This window comes from Terrapene carolina, unplaced genomic scaffold (genome assembly GCF_002925995.2).
Source record: "Terrapene carolina triunguis isolate 2854851 unplaced genomic scaffold, T_m_triunguis-2.0 Scaffold197, whole genome shotgun sequence".
Lineage (NCBI taxonomy): Eukaryota > Metazoa > Chordata > Testudines > Emydidae > Terrapene > Terrapene triunguis.
Window position 1 is genome coordinate 969,672 of NW_020664548.1, and position 16,826 is coordinate 986,497.

Genomic DNA, 16,826 nt, shown 5'->3' on the forward strand with positions numbered 1-16,826 from the left:
TCTCCGCTTCAAAAGCAGGAAGGGGGTAGCTGAGAAGCAAGCCCTATAACGCTATGGGATCATCTCCGGGGCCGGGCAAAGCTCGGGGGGCGGTTTTGGTTTCTGCAATACCCTGAAAATTGGGATTTGGTCTTGAAAGAAGCAAACTCCACATGCTTTGACCCCGGGGTCCATCTTCACTGAACCCCCTTCAGGTATCCGGGTGTGGGGCTTAGGGGGTTCTCTCCAGGACTGGAACATCGCAACTAGAGAAGGGGCTGGATCAAAGCTTTAGAGCTGAACTTTGGGGAAGTTCCCAGGTGCGTCTGGATCCAAATTTTGCAGACAGCACCCAGACCTGTATTGCAAATAGGCCCAGGTCCAAGCTCCCCGCTCGAACCTGTCTGGAAAGCAGGCCTCTGACCGGGTGGCAGGGTGTGTGACCCAGCTGAGGGATGCGCGACTCGCTTGTTGAGCTGCCCTGCTAGCAGAGTAAGAGCCCTGCCTACAGCTGGTGAGTCAGTTTTGCTGCCTCGTGGTGGCAGATGAAGCCTGTAACTCCATCAGCACAGGCAAGAGACGGGGCAAGCAGCCCTCGGGTCAGAAGGAACCGGAGACAAAGAGAGAGAGATCCTGCAGGGAGCCGTAGGAACTGCCAAGCTCGGGGAGAGGTTCTGCTATTGCAAGCTGAGCTCCCCATAAAGCCAAACGGGGTGAGTTTGGTCTTAGACAGCAGGTGCAAACCTTATCTGGAGCAGGGCGGGAATGGCGCCTGCTCCTGGGATCAAAACTAAAAGCCACAAAAACTGGGACCATTTGGACTTAGATCTGGATTCTGGACTCCCAAGTTGCTGCTGTTAGTTGTATCGTGGCAGCGCTTAGAGGCCAAGTCCCCTTTGTGTTAGGCCCCGTACAAACACGTGACAATGAGATGGTCCCTGACCCACAGTGCTAACAATCTCCGGTAGTTCGGCAGTGTTTGGATCCAGGGTTTTGATTGGGACAATTCTGGAGATGGAGGGCCTGGTTTTCCTCTGACTGACACTGGTGTAAATCAGGAATAATGCCACTTCAGTCAATGATGTTGCCCTGTTGTTAAACTGGTGTAAGTGAAAGCAGCACCAGGCCCACGAACATGGTCAAGCTCCATAGCTCGGACCCATGGTTTTGGTTCTGATCCATCTCCAGTGCACGGGTGATGGCACCAAAACCTGGACTTCCAAACTTGGAAGGAGTTTGGCTCTGACTATTGCAACTCTGGGCCAGATCCTCAGCAGGTGTAAACCAACAGAGTTGCATTGACTTGGACAGAGTGACGTTGATTTATTTACCCCAGCCAGGGATCTGGTCCTTTCTCAAACCCCTTCCTTTAAAAGCTAGGGATGTAGGTGGCACTGTAAACAGATCCCTTTATGGAACAAACTGGAGGCTATTTATTTGTCCTGTAAATGATATGAAAGAGAGAGGATGGAGTGTGTGACCTGCTCTGTATTTCAAGAGGGATTCTAATTAGAAGAGGGACTGTGGAAAAGTTCTCCTCTCCAGTGAGATTACTTTCATATGAATATGCCCCGGTACGAGCCCTCAATTACGGCTTTAAGGGGAAATATCTCCAGCTGGAGGAAGCTGGAGCTGACCCTTCCTTTGAAGAAGATCAGAGATAGCAGACCAGCCTCCCTCTCCCTTGTCAGTTTCAAAAGCCTGAGCATTAGCCTCCCACCATCCCTCTGATCTGTTTCAAAGCTCTGGCAGAGGTGGGGCTTGTGCAGTAATGGACAGAGCCAAGACAGGGAGCCTAAACCCAGAGCTTTAACGCTGAGGGGAGTTCGAGCAGTGGGGGGAGCGTGCCAGTGCTGGAATTGGTCAGATGGAAGGAGGGGAGGGTACAAGCGCAGACGGAGAGCAGGGGACTTGTATCTCCCCACGCAGCTCTGATTCAGTGCTCGGCTCCCCTGTCCCAGGACAACCAACCTAAAGTAGGGTAAAGTCGGGGTGCAGATCCCCACTCGCTCAGTAACCAGGATCACCTCAATTTCAGGCTGCACCTAGCATGTGAGTGTGTGCCAGCACATGGCCTCATTTCCCCTGATGGCTCGTCTACAGGGACTGAACCCGGGACCTTTACATAAAAGCAAACAAACAAAAAACCCCAACCATCCGGCTGCTGCCTGAGCTAAAGGGCCAGGTCTATTAGCATGGTGGTCTTAGCACATTCAGAAACCTTTTACGTGGTCTGGCCACTAGTGGGGAACAAAGACACGCTTGGCCAGTGCTTAGATCTCCAAATGGAGATGCTCCCTGTGCTGTCCAGCAACCTAAACCACGAGCGGCCAACCTATGGCTCAGTAAACATATGCAGCCCTCAAGAGGCCTACAGTGTGACCCACAACTGCCCTCTCCAGCTAAACTCTGGGGGTGGTTCAAAGCACAAGCCGCTGCTGCTGGTTCCCACTCGCTTGCCACAAACACAAGTAAATATTAGGGCCTGCACATTTACAACTGATTAAAAATGTATATATGTAAATGTCTATGCAAATCTGGTGCAACCCTCCGGCTCCTTGAATGTTGCCACCATAATCCTCAGTGAATGGGTGCAACCATTCATAAACAAAGAGGGGAGAAGACAGAGACACCATGGGGAAATTCATGAGCGCTCCAGCCCATAAAACACTGGAGAGGAGCAAATCCCCCTCACTACCCGCCCCCAGCCCCTCTGGGAGGCAAAGCTTGTGACGGCAGGCACAGGGTCAGGAGAGGATGGTCACAGACTACGGGCTCCATTTTCAGACCCATCTTAAACAGCCCCCACTCCATTTTGGTTCCTGACATTTTGTAGGTGCAGTTTAGGTCATTTAGATGCATAGATTAGACAAGACCAGAGAGAGGGAGAAATTCCTAGAATACTAAAGACAGACAGGCAGACACCTAGATACCCGAAGACACCTAGGTACTATAGACAGACAGAAGCACCTCCTTTCCAGGTCTAGATAGGCTCGTAGTCATCCCAATTGCATGAACAGAGCAGATTATGCTCTGTGCCCACATATTGTAAATGCATTAAAAAAAAGATTGTTTTTAAAAACCCAGCCTTAAATCTTCCTTATTTATCCATAGTGATTTCCCATGACCTCCCCGCCCTGTGCATGGTTAAGGCTGTGCTGATATCACTGCCCACTGGTTGGCGGCTTTACGGTGTCTGAGATGCATGATGGCAATTAATCCCTGAGGGGCATCCATCCGGCCCTCGCTTCCTCTCAGCCTTCCCAGGATTCCCTCGCCCTTTCCCTCCAGCAGCTCCGGCAGATTGTGGCAGTCAGAGACTTATTTATTTATTTCTCCCCCACCCCTCCACCCGGTGCCGGTGCCGCCTTGACAAATGAACCTTATTGAAGATTTCAGACGCTGTTATCCTCAGATAACAATTAGATGGGCCATAAGAAATTAGAGCTGACAGCGCTATTTGTTAGCTGCAATGTTTTCATAGCCAATCTGCTTGCAATCAAGCCCTGTAAATTATTTATTCTGTTGTTTATTTAAAGATACGTGACCTGCCAGTGACAGAATGAGAAACAGCCCTTCCCTTCCCGCGGTTGACAACTCTACAGTCGCTCCAGTCCCTCAAATTAATAATGCAATCGGCTTTCTGAGACTGTCCCCGACACGCCGCGGTGCCAGCTTTCGAGTCAGGCTGAGAACCCACATTCCAAATGCAAGACGCATTGGAGCCAGAGATACTGCAGAACGGAGCCTTGCCTCTCGCTGCTGTGTGCTTCCACCGGCCGGCTGATAGATACAGCTGGCAGCGGCGCCCATTGCCCGCCACCTCAAAGCCTAGGGAGGAAAGTGAACTGGGATCAGTTCCTGGCTCCTGTGTCATCCTGTCACTTCATCGCTCTGTGCCTCAGTTCCCCCTCTGTAAAATGGGGTAATAATGCTGTCTGGTCTATTTAGACTGTCAGCTCTTTGGGGTAGGGACTGTCTCTTACTATGGGTCTGCGGAGGGTACAACGGGGCCCAGCTTTTGGTTGGTTTCCATAATACAACCCCCCCCCATAAAATAGATCATCATGTTTTGGGGGTGGAAGAGCTGAGAGGGAGCAGGGATAGGAGTGAGAGCAGGCACTGGGGGTCTGGACTTTTGGATTCTATTTCTGCTACTGATGCATTGAATAGCCTGGGGGAGAGTCAACCTCTCTGTGCCTCTGTTAAACGGGGACCTGACCACCTAACACAGTAGGGTGGTAGGAGGGTTATTTACGAAGTGATTGTATGGGGCCTGGAGATCCTTGGGTTAAAGATGCTATATCAGTGCTAAGTATTGTTATTGCTCTGGCAATAGCATCTCTGAAAGGGGTAAGTCAGGCCAACCCAATGGAAAAGCAACATTTTAGGAGCAAATGCTGAATAGTGGGACATAGTCCAGGGACTTTGGGCCCCAAATTGATATAGTTCAGAGGATCCAGATTGGGGTGATCCGAGATATTAGTGTAATACACAGAGGAGCCACTAGAGGGGGACATGGTCGCACACACTTTGCGCATCCTCCTGTTGCTGATGCAGGCTAAGAACTAAAGGACAGGCAGCTTCTGGCATCAGGTATCGTGATAATGCATAGCTCCTGCAATCCCCGGATCTCCTAGTGCTTTGTACAGGCAAGAATGCAGAGAGAGGCACAAAAGCCAAAGCAACTCTGCAGTGGGTGATGAGTCACAAACCAGTTAAATGGATGGTGGAGGGAGTCAAAGGTGGACAGGGGAAAGAACAAAGAAGAAGTCCATTGAAAGGAGCTCTGATACCTTAGTGATGAGAAGGGTACAAAACCACATACAGAACAGAACAGAACAGAACGGCCCTTACTGCAACAAAACAAATCTTGTCTGTGGGACTTCGGTGGCTGCAGGCGCGGCAGCATAAAGAAAAGATCAGAGGGGTCTGAGCACAAGGGGAACTTGGGACCAATCCAAAACCACTCATGGGGAAGTCACATGGACAACTCTGCCATCAGTTAGCACTAATTAAGGCATCCTGGCCAAGCCTCCTCTGAGACTCTAACCTGGAAGGGGAATGGGCAGAAGCCATGGAGAAAAGAAGGTACAGATAACGGAACCCAAAGGGGGGCAAAGATTGTTGATATATCTGTTTAAAGCACATAGAGAGGGGGGAGGGAGGTAGATAGATATTGCAGGTATGACAGACAGACACATTACATCAGAGATAGATAGATAGATAGATAGATGTAATGACATATAGGGAGAGAGGGAGGGTGAAATGAAAAACAAACCATGAAATTGCCTGGAAACATATTTACTGTTTCTATCCTGGTTATGTTGCAACCCACAAATTTCACCTCTCATGAAATGTTAGTGAATTGACAGGTTTCTCAGCCAAACACGGGAAGATTCCATTCCCTGGATGTTTTGCTGTGAAAATTTTGCCCAGTGGAATGTCACATATTGAAATTCTACCCATTTCACAGGTATTGACTCTTTCTCGCTCACAAAAGCTCCTGTTTTTGCAAATTCAACCAAAAAGGCGCAGATCTGGCTTGGCTGCATGCCCCAATCCTCCTGGGCCAGGCTGTGAACCTTTTCCTCCCACTGGAGAGCCGTTCCTCACCCAAGCAGTCCCACTGAAGTCAATGCAAAACCCTTCATCCCAACCTGGCCCACTGTGAATAGCCCACGCAGACAGACAGCAAAGTCAGTGCTAGTGATCAGCCATGCTATCAGTCAACAAAATCTCAGCCCTCTTGGAGTGCCTCTATGCGAAGTACCCTACATTATAACGTTCATAACGGTCATAATGTTTATAATGGCTTCTTTGGTGGGCGGTCATTACCGGCTTTCCCCGTGTATCTGCAGTATCAGAACAGATGTATAATGCCTCTTACAAAGCAAGAACATTAGTAGGTTTCTAGCTTATTTTTGGCTGACAATGATCTTTATGGCATAAAGACACAAGAGGGGCCCACTGGAGGGCTGGGAAGCGCCAGGAGCAGAGTGGACCATGTGAGATCAGAAGTGGGGGACCCCCTGTCTTTCTGAGCATGGTTGTTACGGTGCAAGCGTGGGGCCTTTGGGGGGCACAACCGACCCGGGCTCCCTGCATGCCCATATGCCACTTGATGGCATTGCCTGCAAGTCTGAGGCAAGGTGACAGGCAACTGCGGCAATCTGCTCTATCTCCTGCCAGGAACGACAGGGAACCCCCAGAAATGCTCCAGGCCTGCTCCTGGCATTACAATGAGAGCATTCGTTATTTATAATAAGGGAGACACAAGCAGCTCTGAGGTCTGACAGGACAGAACCAAGCCGACTCGAGGGTTAGTATTATGCCGCCCATGACTGGATGGATTTTGGCAGTCCTCCTTGAATTGTGTATGAATTGGCGGTTGTCTCGGCCTCTGTTGGCCAGGGTATAAAGGAGCTACAAGGGCTAACGTGAGTTCTTCTTTGCCTTATAAATGAGAGAGCTAATTTCAGAGGCAAAGGTGGTGAATTCTAGTCTCCATACTATACTGTATGCAGCTCGGTGGACAATAGCAGGGTGTGAGTATATGAGGCCATGGATCACTCCAAGGAAGTGACACTGGCAATAAGGACACAGCTGTTGTCCTCCACACTGCGCCGTCCAACATTAACCACAAAATCCGAGTATTATGGCAGGCATGCAAACAGAAGCAGGGAGAAGTTATGTGGTTTGTGCAGGGTCACAGAGGGAATCAGTGCCAAAACTGGGATTACAACTCCGGCTTTCCGAGCTCCCAGGCCTGTGCTCAGACTTCACCTCTACTGTATGAGCATGGTTATGAGCAGCTAGCCCGCAGGGGCATGCACAACACAACAGTAAGAGAGGGGGCCTGACTCTGCCCTCCCTTGCACCGTTCACACCTCTGCCGAGTGTAAAATCTCTATGGAATCAGAAAGCCGCTATGCCTTGCAGCTGGGGTAGCATTTTACACACTTTGCACTCATGTAAATGGTGACCTCAGGTGCAGCACAGGGAAGGACCAGGTCCAGGAGTCTTCCCGCAGGAAGCTCTGGCTTTCAGTAGCATCAAGCACACACACAACCCACCCCAAGCTCCCACTGAAGTCCTGCTGACAATCAGCCCCTGCACTGGGATTAGCCTCGGTTTGTTATTCTTCAGAGTGCTCTTGGGATCCCATCCCAGGGGAGAACAGAGGGAGAGTTGCTATGGAAACAAACTCATACCGATTTTTTTATTTTGCCTACTTCCCATGTATTTATTGGGTTTGGTAACACATGCTGCATGCATGCTGAACCTACAGGCGGCCTAGATGGGAATATAGAAACTTTATTGTTTATTACTTGTATTGCAGTCCCCCTAGGTGCCCCAGCCATGGACCAGAACCCCACTGTGCTTGGTGCTGTACAAACACAGAGCAAAAAGACAGTCCGTGCCCCAGAGATGGACAATCTATGACAAGAGAACTGGTGAATACACACAGACAGGGGCGTCTACGGAAACAACGAGACAGTACCGATCAGCATAACGAGCAGTGGTCCCACGGTTGCCTAACTGTGTTTACAATCATACCAATAGAGGAAGACAACTGCCCAATCATACCAATAGAGGAAGACAACTGGCCAATCATTTAAACTACTCTATATTAGAGGTGGGTCAGAACTAAATCCCCGGATCCAAACTCCCCTGAAATTTGGGAAGTGTAAAACCCAGATCATCTTTGCAGCCTGGACCCATTCACTACTATTAATAAATGACTAATAAAAATGACTAGATTATTACAGCAGCAGCCAGAAGCCTCGATTAGGACAGAAGCCTCATGTGCTGTGCGTCTTATGATGGGGGCCATATCTCATGATCTTTAACACAACACCCCGGTGAGGTAAAGACGAGCTATTTTACAGGCAGGGAAATGAGGCCCAGAAACACTAAATGACTAACCCAAAGTCACAAAAGAAATCTGTGGCAGAGAAGGGAATTGAGCCCAGGTGTCCTACGCTAGACCTCTAACCACTGGCCAACCTCTCTCTCTGCTGACTATTGTATTTGAGAGAAAGAAGAGAGAGAGAGAGAGAGAACAGAGATGGACAATAGAAAGGAAGGCTATTCATTGTGTGTTTGTACAGCACCTTGCACAATGGAACTCAGCTTGGTTGGGATTTTTGGGTGGTATCGTGATACACACGTTAAATAACACCAATACGAATAATACAAACCTATCTGAAATACAGAATCTATGATTTGCCTGGGGGGTTCACACAGGTAACACAAACCAAACACCATTCTTAGCTTGGATGAATTGTCAATTTCGCAAAGGGCCAATGACAGGTCCCAAGCTTGAGATTTCAGAGAGGTTAAGGAACACTGACCAGTTCCCAGTGTGACACCTTACATCCTGATCCTGCAGAGACTTAGGCATGTGCTTAACTTTAAGTCACTGACTTCGGTGGGGCTAACCACATTGTTAAAGTTAAGCACTGTGGGATTAGGGCCTTAGAGATCGCTTTTTTACTCAAGTACATTGCACTCAAAATCAATCAGGAAGTGAGGGAACAACGAGCAACCAGATCCAGTCTTGGTGTTTCATCTGCTACAATGTCACCCTCCCCTTTCTGCCTTTTTAAGTCAATTTTTACCAGGGGCTCGCAATCTTTCCAGACTACTGTACCCCTAGCAGGCATCTGACTTGTCTTGAGTACCCCCAAGTTTCACCTCACTTAAAAACTACTTGCTTACAAAACCAGACATAAAAATACAAGAATCACAGCACAATATTACTGAAAAATTGCTGACTCTCTCATTTTTACCATATAAAATAAATCAGTTGGAATGTAAATATTGTAGTTACATTTCAGTGTATAGCATAAGAGCAGTATAAACAACTCATTGTCTGTATGATATTGTAGTTTGTACTGATTTCACAAGTGCTTTTTATGTAGCCTGTTGTAAAACTAGGCAAATATCTAGATGAGTTGATGTACCCCCTGGAAGACCTCTGCGAACCCCCAGGGCTACACGTACCCCTGGTTGAGAACCACTGATTTGTACTACCTGGCCTGCAGGGCTCCGGCACAAAGCCCACCGGGAGAGATTTAAAACCGGAAATGCAGTGAATTTAGTGCTGGATTCACAGCCCTGGAGATTGGAGTCCTCTGTCCACAGCATAGCTTCCACTTCACTGTACCACCAAAGTGCTTCACCCCTGACCCGCAGGGACCCCCTCCAAAGGGGAGCTCATCCCATGGCCTGATCAGTCTCAGACTCAGAGACTTTAAGGCCAGAAGGGACTATTGTGATCATCTAGTCCTTGGAGACTGGCAACAAAAGGAGCCAGCTAGTCTCAATTTATGGTTGTGGCTTTTGTGATGCATGGGGACAACAATCCCACCTGGGAACCAAGGACATAATCTGGATGATCTAACACATCTTATCCACCTCGAGTGTCCACGATTCTGTGGCTTGGCGAGTTAAAACACACTGGGTCTGCAGTTCATGGTGTGAGCACCAGGGCCGGCTCCAGCATTTTTGCCGCCCCAAGCGGCAAAAAAAAAAAAAAAAAAAAAAACCCCCGACCGCCCCCCCCCCCCCCCCGCCTCCTCCCCCGCCGGCAATTTGGCGGCAGGTTCTACCCTCCAGGAGGGACTGAGGGACCCGCCGCCGAATTGCCGCCGAAGAGCCGGACGTGCCACCCCTTTCCATTGGCCGCCCCAGGCACCTGCTTCCTACGCTGGTGCCTGGAGCCGGCCCTGGCGGGCACCATGTGACCATCCACCCTCCCAAACCTCAGGAGCTCACCACAGGTTACTTGTGTCTCTGTGGGGATCTTAGGTGAAGGCAGGCTCCGAAAGGGCTCCCTGAGGCATTCAGAAAAGTCAGTGAAAGCTGTGAAGCCCCAGTACGCAAACATGGGAAATACAAACGCAGCTTCGAAAACCCAGGCAGAGCCCTTCCGGACAGGTCAGCTGGACGGCTCTTCTACCAGAGCGTGAGGCAGGGGCTCTGATTGACTGCTTCTCCAGGCTCCAAGGACAGGAGAGGGAGGAGGGGCGAGAGAAGACATCTGAAAATTAAAACCTATCCATATGCCCTCGCAAATTAAAACCAGCCAAGGCATTTTTCAGTTATGGGGCTATAATTAGAGAGCAGCCCAAACCAACTCCCTGCACCTGGATTCTGGGGAGGCTTAGACCCGGATCTGAAACTTGCACCCCGTCTCTAGCTACTGAGGCCGTTGCCTTGGGGGATGATGGAATCCACTAAGCATGGCTCTTTTATCTCTCGCTCCCCCCACACCCCCCAAAGTCGGTGGGCGTCTTTCCACTGATTTTCAATGGGAGCTGCATTAGGCCCATAATTCCAGACATCAGAACTCCTCAGTGTCCTTACACCTGGATTTCACAGCTGCCTGGTACAGGGCCCCCCATCTCCTCTTGTTAAAGCCAATGACACAATGCCCCTCGACCTCCGCAGAAGCAGGACTGGGCTAATACGCAGTATCGTGCAGGGTGAAGTTCACCCCTTGTGCCGAAGAGTCACACGAACCCTACGCAGCACTTTCTCTCATTCTGAGGGCTGGAGGGACGCCTAGTCGCTGTGCTGACCCCTCTGCTCAGGGCTGAATGTCACCTGCAATGTGCTTTACAAAGGAACAAGCTCATCCTTCTCACTGAGTCAAATGGAGCAGCCATAGTCACCCACCGGCAGCCCACGCACATCGAGGAGCCTTGGCCCCATTTCCTTGGCAACGGGGAAGGTGGGCCATGCAGCTGAGGGGACGTTACCTTGCGTTTCAAGATTTTCACACAGTTCTGATTTGGCTTCTCCGTTGGGTCGGAAACCTCCCTTCTGAGTGAATTTGTTGGACATGGTGGCGGCCGTCACCACCGCCTTGAGGCTGCGTTTGCGCTTGGGGACGTTCTGCTCCGGGTGGAAGAGGATGATGTACACCTTGGGCATGTAGAGCATGCCCAGCGAGACGGAGGCGCTGAGGCTCACCGAGATGGTCAGCGTCATGGTCTGGATGTACATCTGGAAGACACAAGGTAACGCGCTCAGGCCTGCGAACCTCTTCCCAGACATGTTCATCCCCCCTCCCCTCTGCAACTGCCTCTAAGTCGAGAAGCATCCAACTAGGGACAAAGACAACCGAGAGGAGAGGGGGAATGTGGATAAAAAGATGATGGAGCAATCAATTGGGGTTGGAAGAGAGGACGGATGGAGCAGATGGAGATCTGGAATAAGGCTAAATGGAAGGAAATAGGAGGGATGGAAGGTCAAACGAGCAAATGAACAATGGGATGGATACAAACATTAAAGATGGCTGTTTTGATGGGTGGGTGGATGGAAAGTAGGGCTACAGAGGATGTGGGGTGTACAGACAGGGGGGAATAAAGGGAAAGGATGAGACGGAGAAGGGTTTCTGCTGTCTAAAGTAAGGATCTTGCATTTTGGTGGATCTGTTTTCCATAACCACCTCTTACACGGCAGAGATTAGTCTTCAGGCTAGGGCCAGGAACAGGTCTCAAGTGCTCCAGTATAAACCTGGAGTAACTTAAGTGACCTCAGCACAAACATATAAAATACAGGAAGCAGCCATGTAAGCTTCCCCCCCACCCACCCACCCACCCACCCATCTGATCACTCCAACGTGCCTTAATGCTCTGGCAGAACTGCAGGTGAGCTTGCACAGACGTGGCAACCAGAGGTGAAAGGCCCCTTATCAAACTGAGCCCTCCAGCTCTTCTCCAGAGCAGGACGCAAGACATTTCAGCTTCCACTCCGCATGCCTGTGTTGTGTTATTCATTGGAGCTGCTGGAAGGGGGTGGGGCAGGGGAAGAGTTGTTGGGTTTAACCTAGAGATGGGATCAATCCATCCAATCAAAATGGGCATCTCCAGTGCTTTGCTGGAATGAGGGTGTGTTATGTTGTGCCCAGTTTATCAGAGTATTAGCAGTGCTGGGGTGGGCTCAGTCAGGGCCGGCTCTAGGATTTTTGCTGCCCAAAGCAAAAACAATTTTGGCCGTCCCCGTCCCCCCGTTTTTTAATTACCCCACCCCTGGCCCCGCCTCAACTCCGCCCCTTCCCCAAATCCCCAGCCCTGCCTCCTCCCCCCAGGCTCTCAAGCCTAGGAGGGAGGGAGGGAGGGGGAGAAGCGGCGCCCGCGCCACGGCCACTCGGAGTCTCCCCCTCCCTCCCAGGCTTGAGAGCCTGGGAGGGAGGGCGAGTAGCGGTGCGCAAGCGGCAGCAGCAGCGGAGGTGAGCTAGGGCGGCCAGGGCACATTTTTAGGGGCGGCATTCTGGCGCCGGCCATGCCGCCCCTAAAAATGTGCCGCCCCAAGCACCAGCTTGTTTTGCTGGTGCCTAGAGCCGGCCCTGGGATCAGTACCTCCGTCACTTCACCACGGGAGTCAGCAATGTGGACTCTGGGGGAGGCTGAGAGGGGGGGTGCAGCTGGCATGCGAATGGTTTCATTGCCCTGGGAACGTGATTGCACCAACAGGTTAGCATCCCCAGGGCTTGGTTTATCACTTCAAAGGAGTGGGGATAGGGGTTGGGAAGTCAGATCGAAATAGTTCAGCTATGAGAAGGAAACCGAGAGGGGAGGGGGGATACTTGAGGATCGAATGGGAGTCAGGACTGAAATCATTATGGGATACTTTGGGTGGAAGAAGACAGAGGTACAGATATTTAATGTGTGCATCGAAACACAGAAGAACATCATTTGCCTGCCATTGCGGGGGCTTCGGGCACAGGTGCACCTCAGTCCCTTCTCTTCTCTGTCTGTGGCACAGAACAGTCTAGTCTCCTGAGGGCTGTCATTGGTTGGTCTAGTTTCCGTTGTTGGGTTTAAGGTGCAGGCGCTGGGGGATCTTGCTGGCCTGTGATGTACGGGAGGTCAGACTGGATGATCTGGTGGCCCCTTCTGCCCTTAAACTCTGTGACTCTATCTGGCCTCATCTCAGGGGCCAGCGTGTAGGAAAACAACGTATCATTTTGCACGCTACTGATGAAGGCATGGTCGGGTAGCTACTGCAGGGCTCTGGGCATCAGGACTCCAGGGTTCTAGTCCCATTTCCGACACTGACAGGCTGTGTGATTGGAGGCAAGCTGCTTTCCACTCACTGTACCTCCGTTTCCCCCATCTGAAAAATGAGGCTTCTGATCCTGGAACTTCCCCACTCCTCTAAGCCACTTTGTGGTTGTCAGATACACTCTAGTCGTGCAACGCATGGCGGGGCAGAAACCACCGGCAGCCCTCCCCATACAGCATCAGTACAGACATAGCAAGCCGACTTGTCAAGGCATCAGTGGCAAACACAAAGTTTAGAAAGCCCTAGAATCACTCAAGAGAGAGACGCAGAGTCCTCCCGCCCACACACCTCCACTACACACATCCCCTCTCGGAACAAGACTCTTAAACCCACGTCTGCACATACCATTGGCAACAGATAGGGGCTCAGATACCCCTGCGAAGGGCATGGTATGGAAACTTGACTACAGAAACACATACATGTCCCTCCAGCACCCACATGCTCCCTTCTCCCCGTGCATATAGATGCGGCCCTGTCTTCTTTCAACAGGTAATTCTCATTCACCAGCTTGCTCCCTGAGCCGTTGGAATGTTAGTCACATATTACACACCGACGTAGCCTTTCTGCAGTCAAAACTAATTTCACGCTCACTGTCCAGGACTAACGGTGACAGATGTTTTGCAAAATGAAAGCCCATTAATCTGACTGTAGAATAATCCATTTTTCTATGGAAAGGGCTTGGCAGGCGCCTCGTGAGCTGGAGATGTGTCAATCAGTCGGCATCAAGAGGGGGAGCACCCACATCTGGCCCTATCGTAACAAGGGGGCAGGGCCGGGCAACCCCATGGCACCCCGGTTACATGTCCCTCCTCTCTGCTCAGCCCCCTTTTTGGCATCATCTTCCACTTTCATCTCCCCACCCCGACCACAAGTTCTGGATTTCAGGCCGGCTCCAGATTTGTTCCCGGCTGTGAACTCCAGTTGCTAACAAGGATTCAGACGAGGCTCAAGGCGGCTTTCCGACTTCACCCTCTGGCTCAGCGGCGGCATGGTGTCTGCTTTATAATCATTTCTCATGTGGATTTTAGCCCTGGCAATAGGCGTGAAGGTTGACAGCACTTAGACAGTGCAGTCCTGGTTGATGGCCCACGGATTAGGGCACTAGCCTGGACTCAGGAGACCCAGCTGCAGTTCTCTGCTTTGCCACAGATTTCCTGGGAAACCTATGGCAACTCAGGGTGTGAATCGCAAAGGTATTTAGGCACCTAACAATTAATGGGAGTTAGGTGCCTAAATACCTTTGCGCATCCCACCCTTAGCCTGGCTGGGACTGTTGTAGGGCTCTAGGAGTCAGGACTCCTGGGTTCTATTCCCATTTCTGCCACTGACAGGCTGGGTGATTATGGGCAAGTCATTTCCCCAGTCGCTCTGTGCCTCAGTTTCTCCATCTGTAAAAACGGGTTTATAGCACTTCCCTATCTCACAGGGGTGTGGAGAGGAGAACTACACTAAAAATTGTGAGGTGCACAAATACGACGGTAAAGAGACTTTATAAGCACCTGAGAGAGAGAGAGATTAGCAGTGGCACTAGCTCACCTGCACTGATCTTTGACACTCTGTTTCAAACTGAGCTGGAGGGAGCCCCATATATGGGACAGAAAGGAGTTTGGTGTCCATGGCTCATGCACTTCTCAGCTTCTCTTCTGAAACAGCCAGGGTGATGGGGGGTGGGGGGTGTTGCGAGTGAGCCTGGCTGCTAGGACATGCAATTTCCATACAAAAGGGCCAAGAATTCCAAAATTCCCCAGGCTGTTAGAGCCCTGTCTGGCAGGCCGCTTTGGAAAAACCACCCGGTTAGGAAAAATTCTGCTTCTCTCTTTTATTTTCCCTGCCTCTCTTCCCCTCTTTTGGCTACTAAGGACAATTTTGCATGAAAAAGCATCTTCCATTTATCTGGTCCCAAAGCAGTTTAGCAGACTGGATAGGCCAAGACTGACTCTCGCCCCTGGTACGTAGAAAACCAATGCCCCAGCATGCCCTGGGGGCTGCCATACAGGTTGGGGGCTGCCATTTTCCAGTGTGATTTAAAACCAAGGTCCTGACCACTCATGGTGATTACAGATCACATGGTACTTTTCACAGCAGTACAGGCGTTAACCCTGTGTGTTGCCTGAATACCAGTTTACACTGGTGCCTACATTCTTTAGGAACAGGATGGATATGAGTCAACTCATCTCAAATAGGGGCCATCAGACAGCCACCGGCTCGCTCCATTTCTGCTCACTACTGTCCTAGGCTAACATTGAACTGGTGACCAGATCCAGAGTGGGACTGGTGACAGGAATGGAATAATGCAGAACTTGGGGAGGAGGGGGAGTGAAAGCATCAGATAGTCATTTGGGTCAAAATTTTCACAAGTGGACAGCAATTGTGGCTGTCTCAACAGCCCAAACTGAGACACCTCGGGTGTGATTTTTGGAAGTGCTGAGACTCCCAGTGCCAACTGGATCCAAACATTCTTCCCTGGCTGCACTTTTCCTAAGGTTCCTGCTTTAGGCCCGCTCAGCTCACGTCCTAGATCTTGCTGGCCAGACAGTCACTGACACTCCTTGTAGAACCTCCCCTAGAATCCTGGTGTCCTGACTGCCAGACGCCTGCTCTGTCAGACCCCAATCCCTGTGGACCAGAGCAGTTCAGCTGATTGCAAACAAAAGCCCTGCTGTTCTAGCAATGTAGCCTGCGTGAGTCTCACCTGCTGAGCAACGTTACCCCACTGTGGGGGTCAGCAGAAGGGAGGCACACCCGCAGCAGGCTCCAGGTACCTGACAAAGTTTGCTGAGGTCTGGACAGACGTGGAGCGGTGGAGATCATCAGCTTTCATTAATGCTCCTCTCGGCTCTCTCATCCATAATTCTCCCTTCGTGCTTGATGGATGCCTTTCAAAGGGATTCAGATCAGCAGAGATTCATTTTTGCTTCCAAGTCCTAAGACCCCAGGCCTCCTGGGCCAGAGTTCAGCAAACCTGACACTCCATATTGTTGCTGCAAACGGATAGCTGCAGCCGTGACTGGTTTTTGTTCCCCCTCATTTTCTCTCCAGACTCAGACCCAGCACAAGCATCGTGGTGGAGGCAGAAATGCAGCAATTACCGTGTTTCCTGCCTAGGCCTATATATCAACTCCCACCTGAATTTTAGACTTTTGGGTGTTAAGTGCAGATGGATGGCACTGGAGGTTAGAATCACTCAGGCAGCCTCAGTGCAAGCTTCCCACAACCAGTTATTTTAGTGCACCTCTTTCTTGGTCTGCAGCACCCTGTTACCACAGTCCTGGGCTCCCACACAGCTCTACCAATGCCCCTCAATCCTGACCAGCACTATCCCCTGCTATCCTGGCCCTCATTTAACACATACAGTTCTGCCAATGCACCTCACCGTCGACAAACAACTCCCCTTACCCCCCTAATCCTGAGCAGAGCCTGCCAGCCATGTCTTTGAACAATATGCTGGTTTTTGCAGACTAATGTCTACTGGGGATTAGACAGAGACCCAGCAAACCCATTCTGTTTGTGACCCAAAACACAGTTCATGGACCAAACTTTCTGCTCTGAGTTACACAGGTGTGGATCCAGAGGCCATCAAGTCGCTCTGGATGTACATCAGTTTAAGTGAGGAACGAACCTGGCTTCAAATCAAGCACCCAGAAAGGCAGGCAGGTTGGAAACCGATAGCGTCTGGAAAGATGTTCCACATATCTAACTCAGCAGTACGTGCCGGATCCCAAGTCCAGTGAGGCAAATGGGAAGACTCCAATTAATTTCAACTGGCT

General features: G+C 50.6%; 1 protein-coding gene across 1 annotated transcript in view; it reads right to left on the reverse strand.

Annotated features, from left to right (window-relative positions):
* Positions 1-10,638: 10,638 nt before the first annotated feature.
* LOC112106108 (metabotropic glutamate receptor 4) overlaps positions 10,639-16,826 on the reverse strand; it is a 178,142-nt gene continuing 171,954 nt past the window's right edge. Inside the window, exon 9 of the mRNA XM_024199166.2 lies at positions 10,639-10,995. Within this exon, the coding sequence (XP_024054934.2) occupies positions 10,639-10,995 (357 nt within the window). The remainder of the gene's footprint in view (positions 10,996-16,826) is intronic.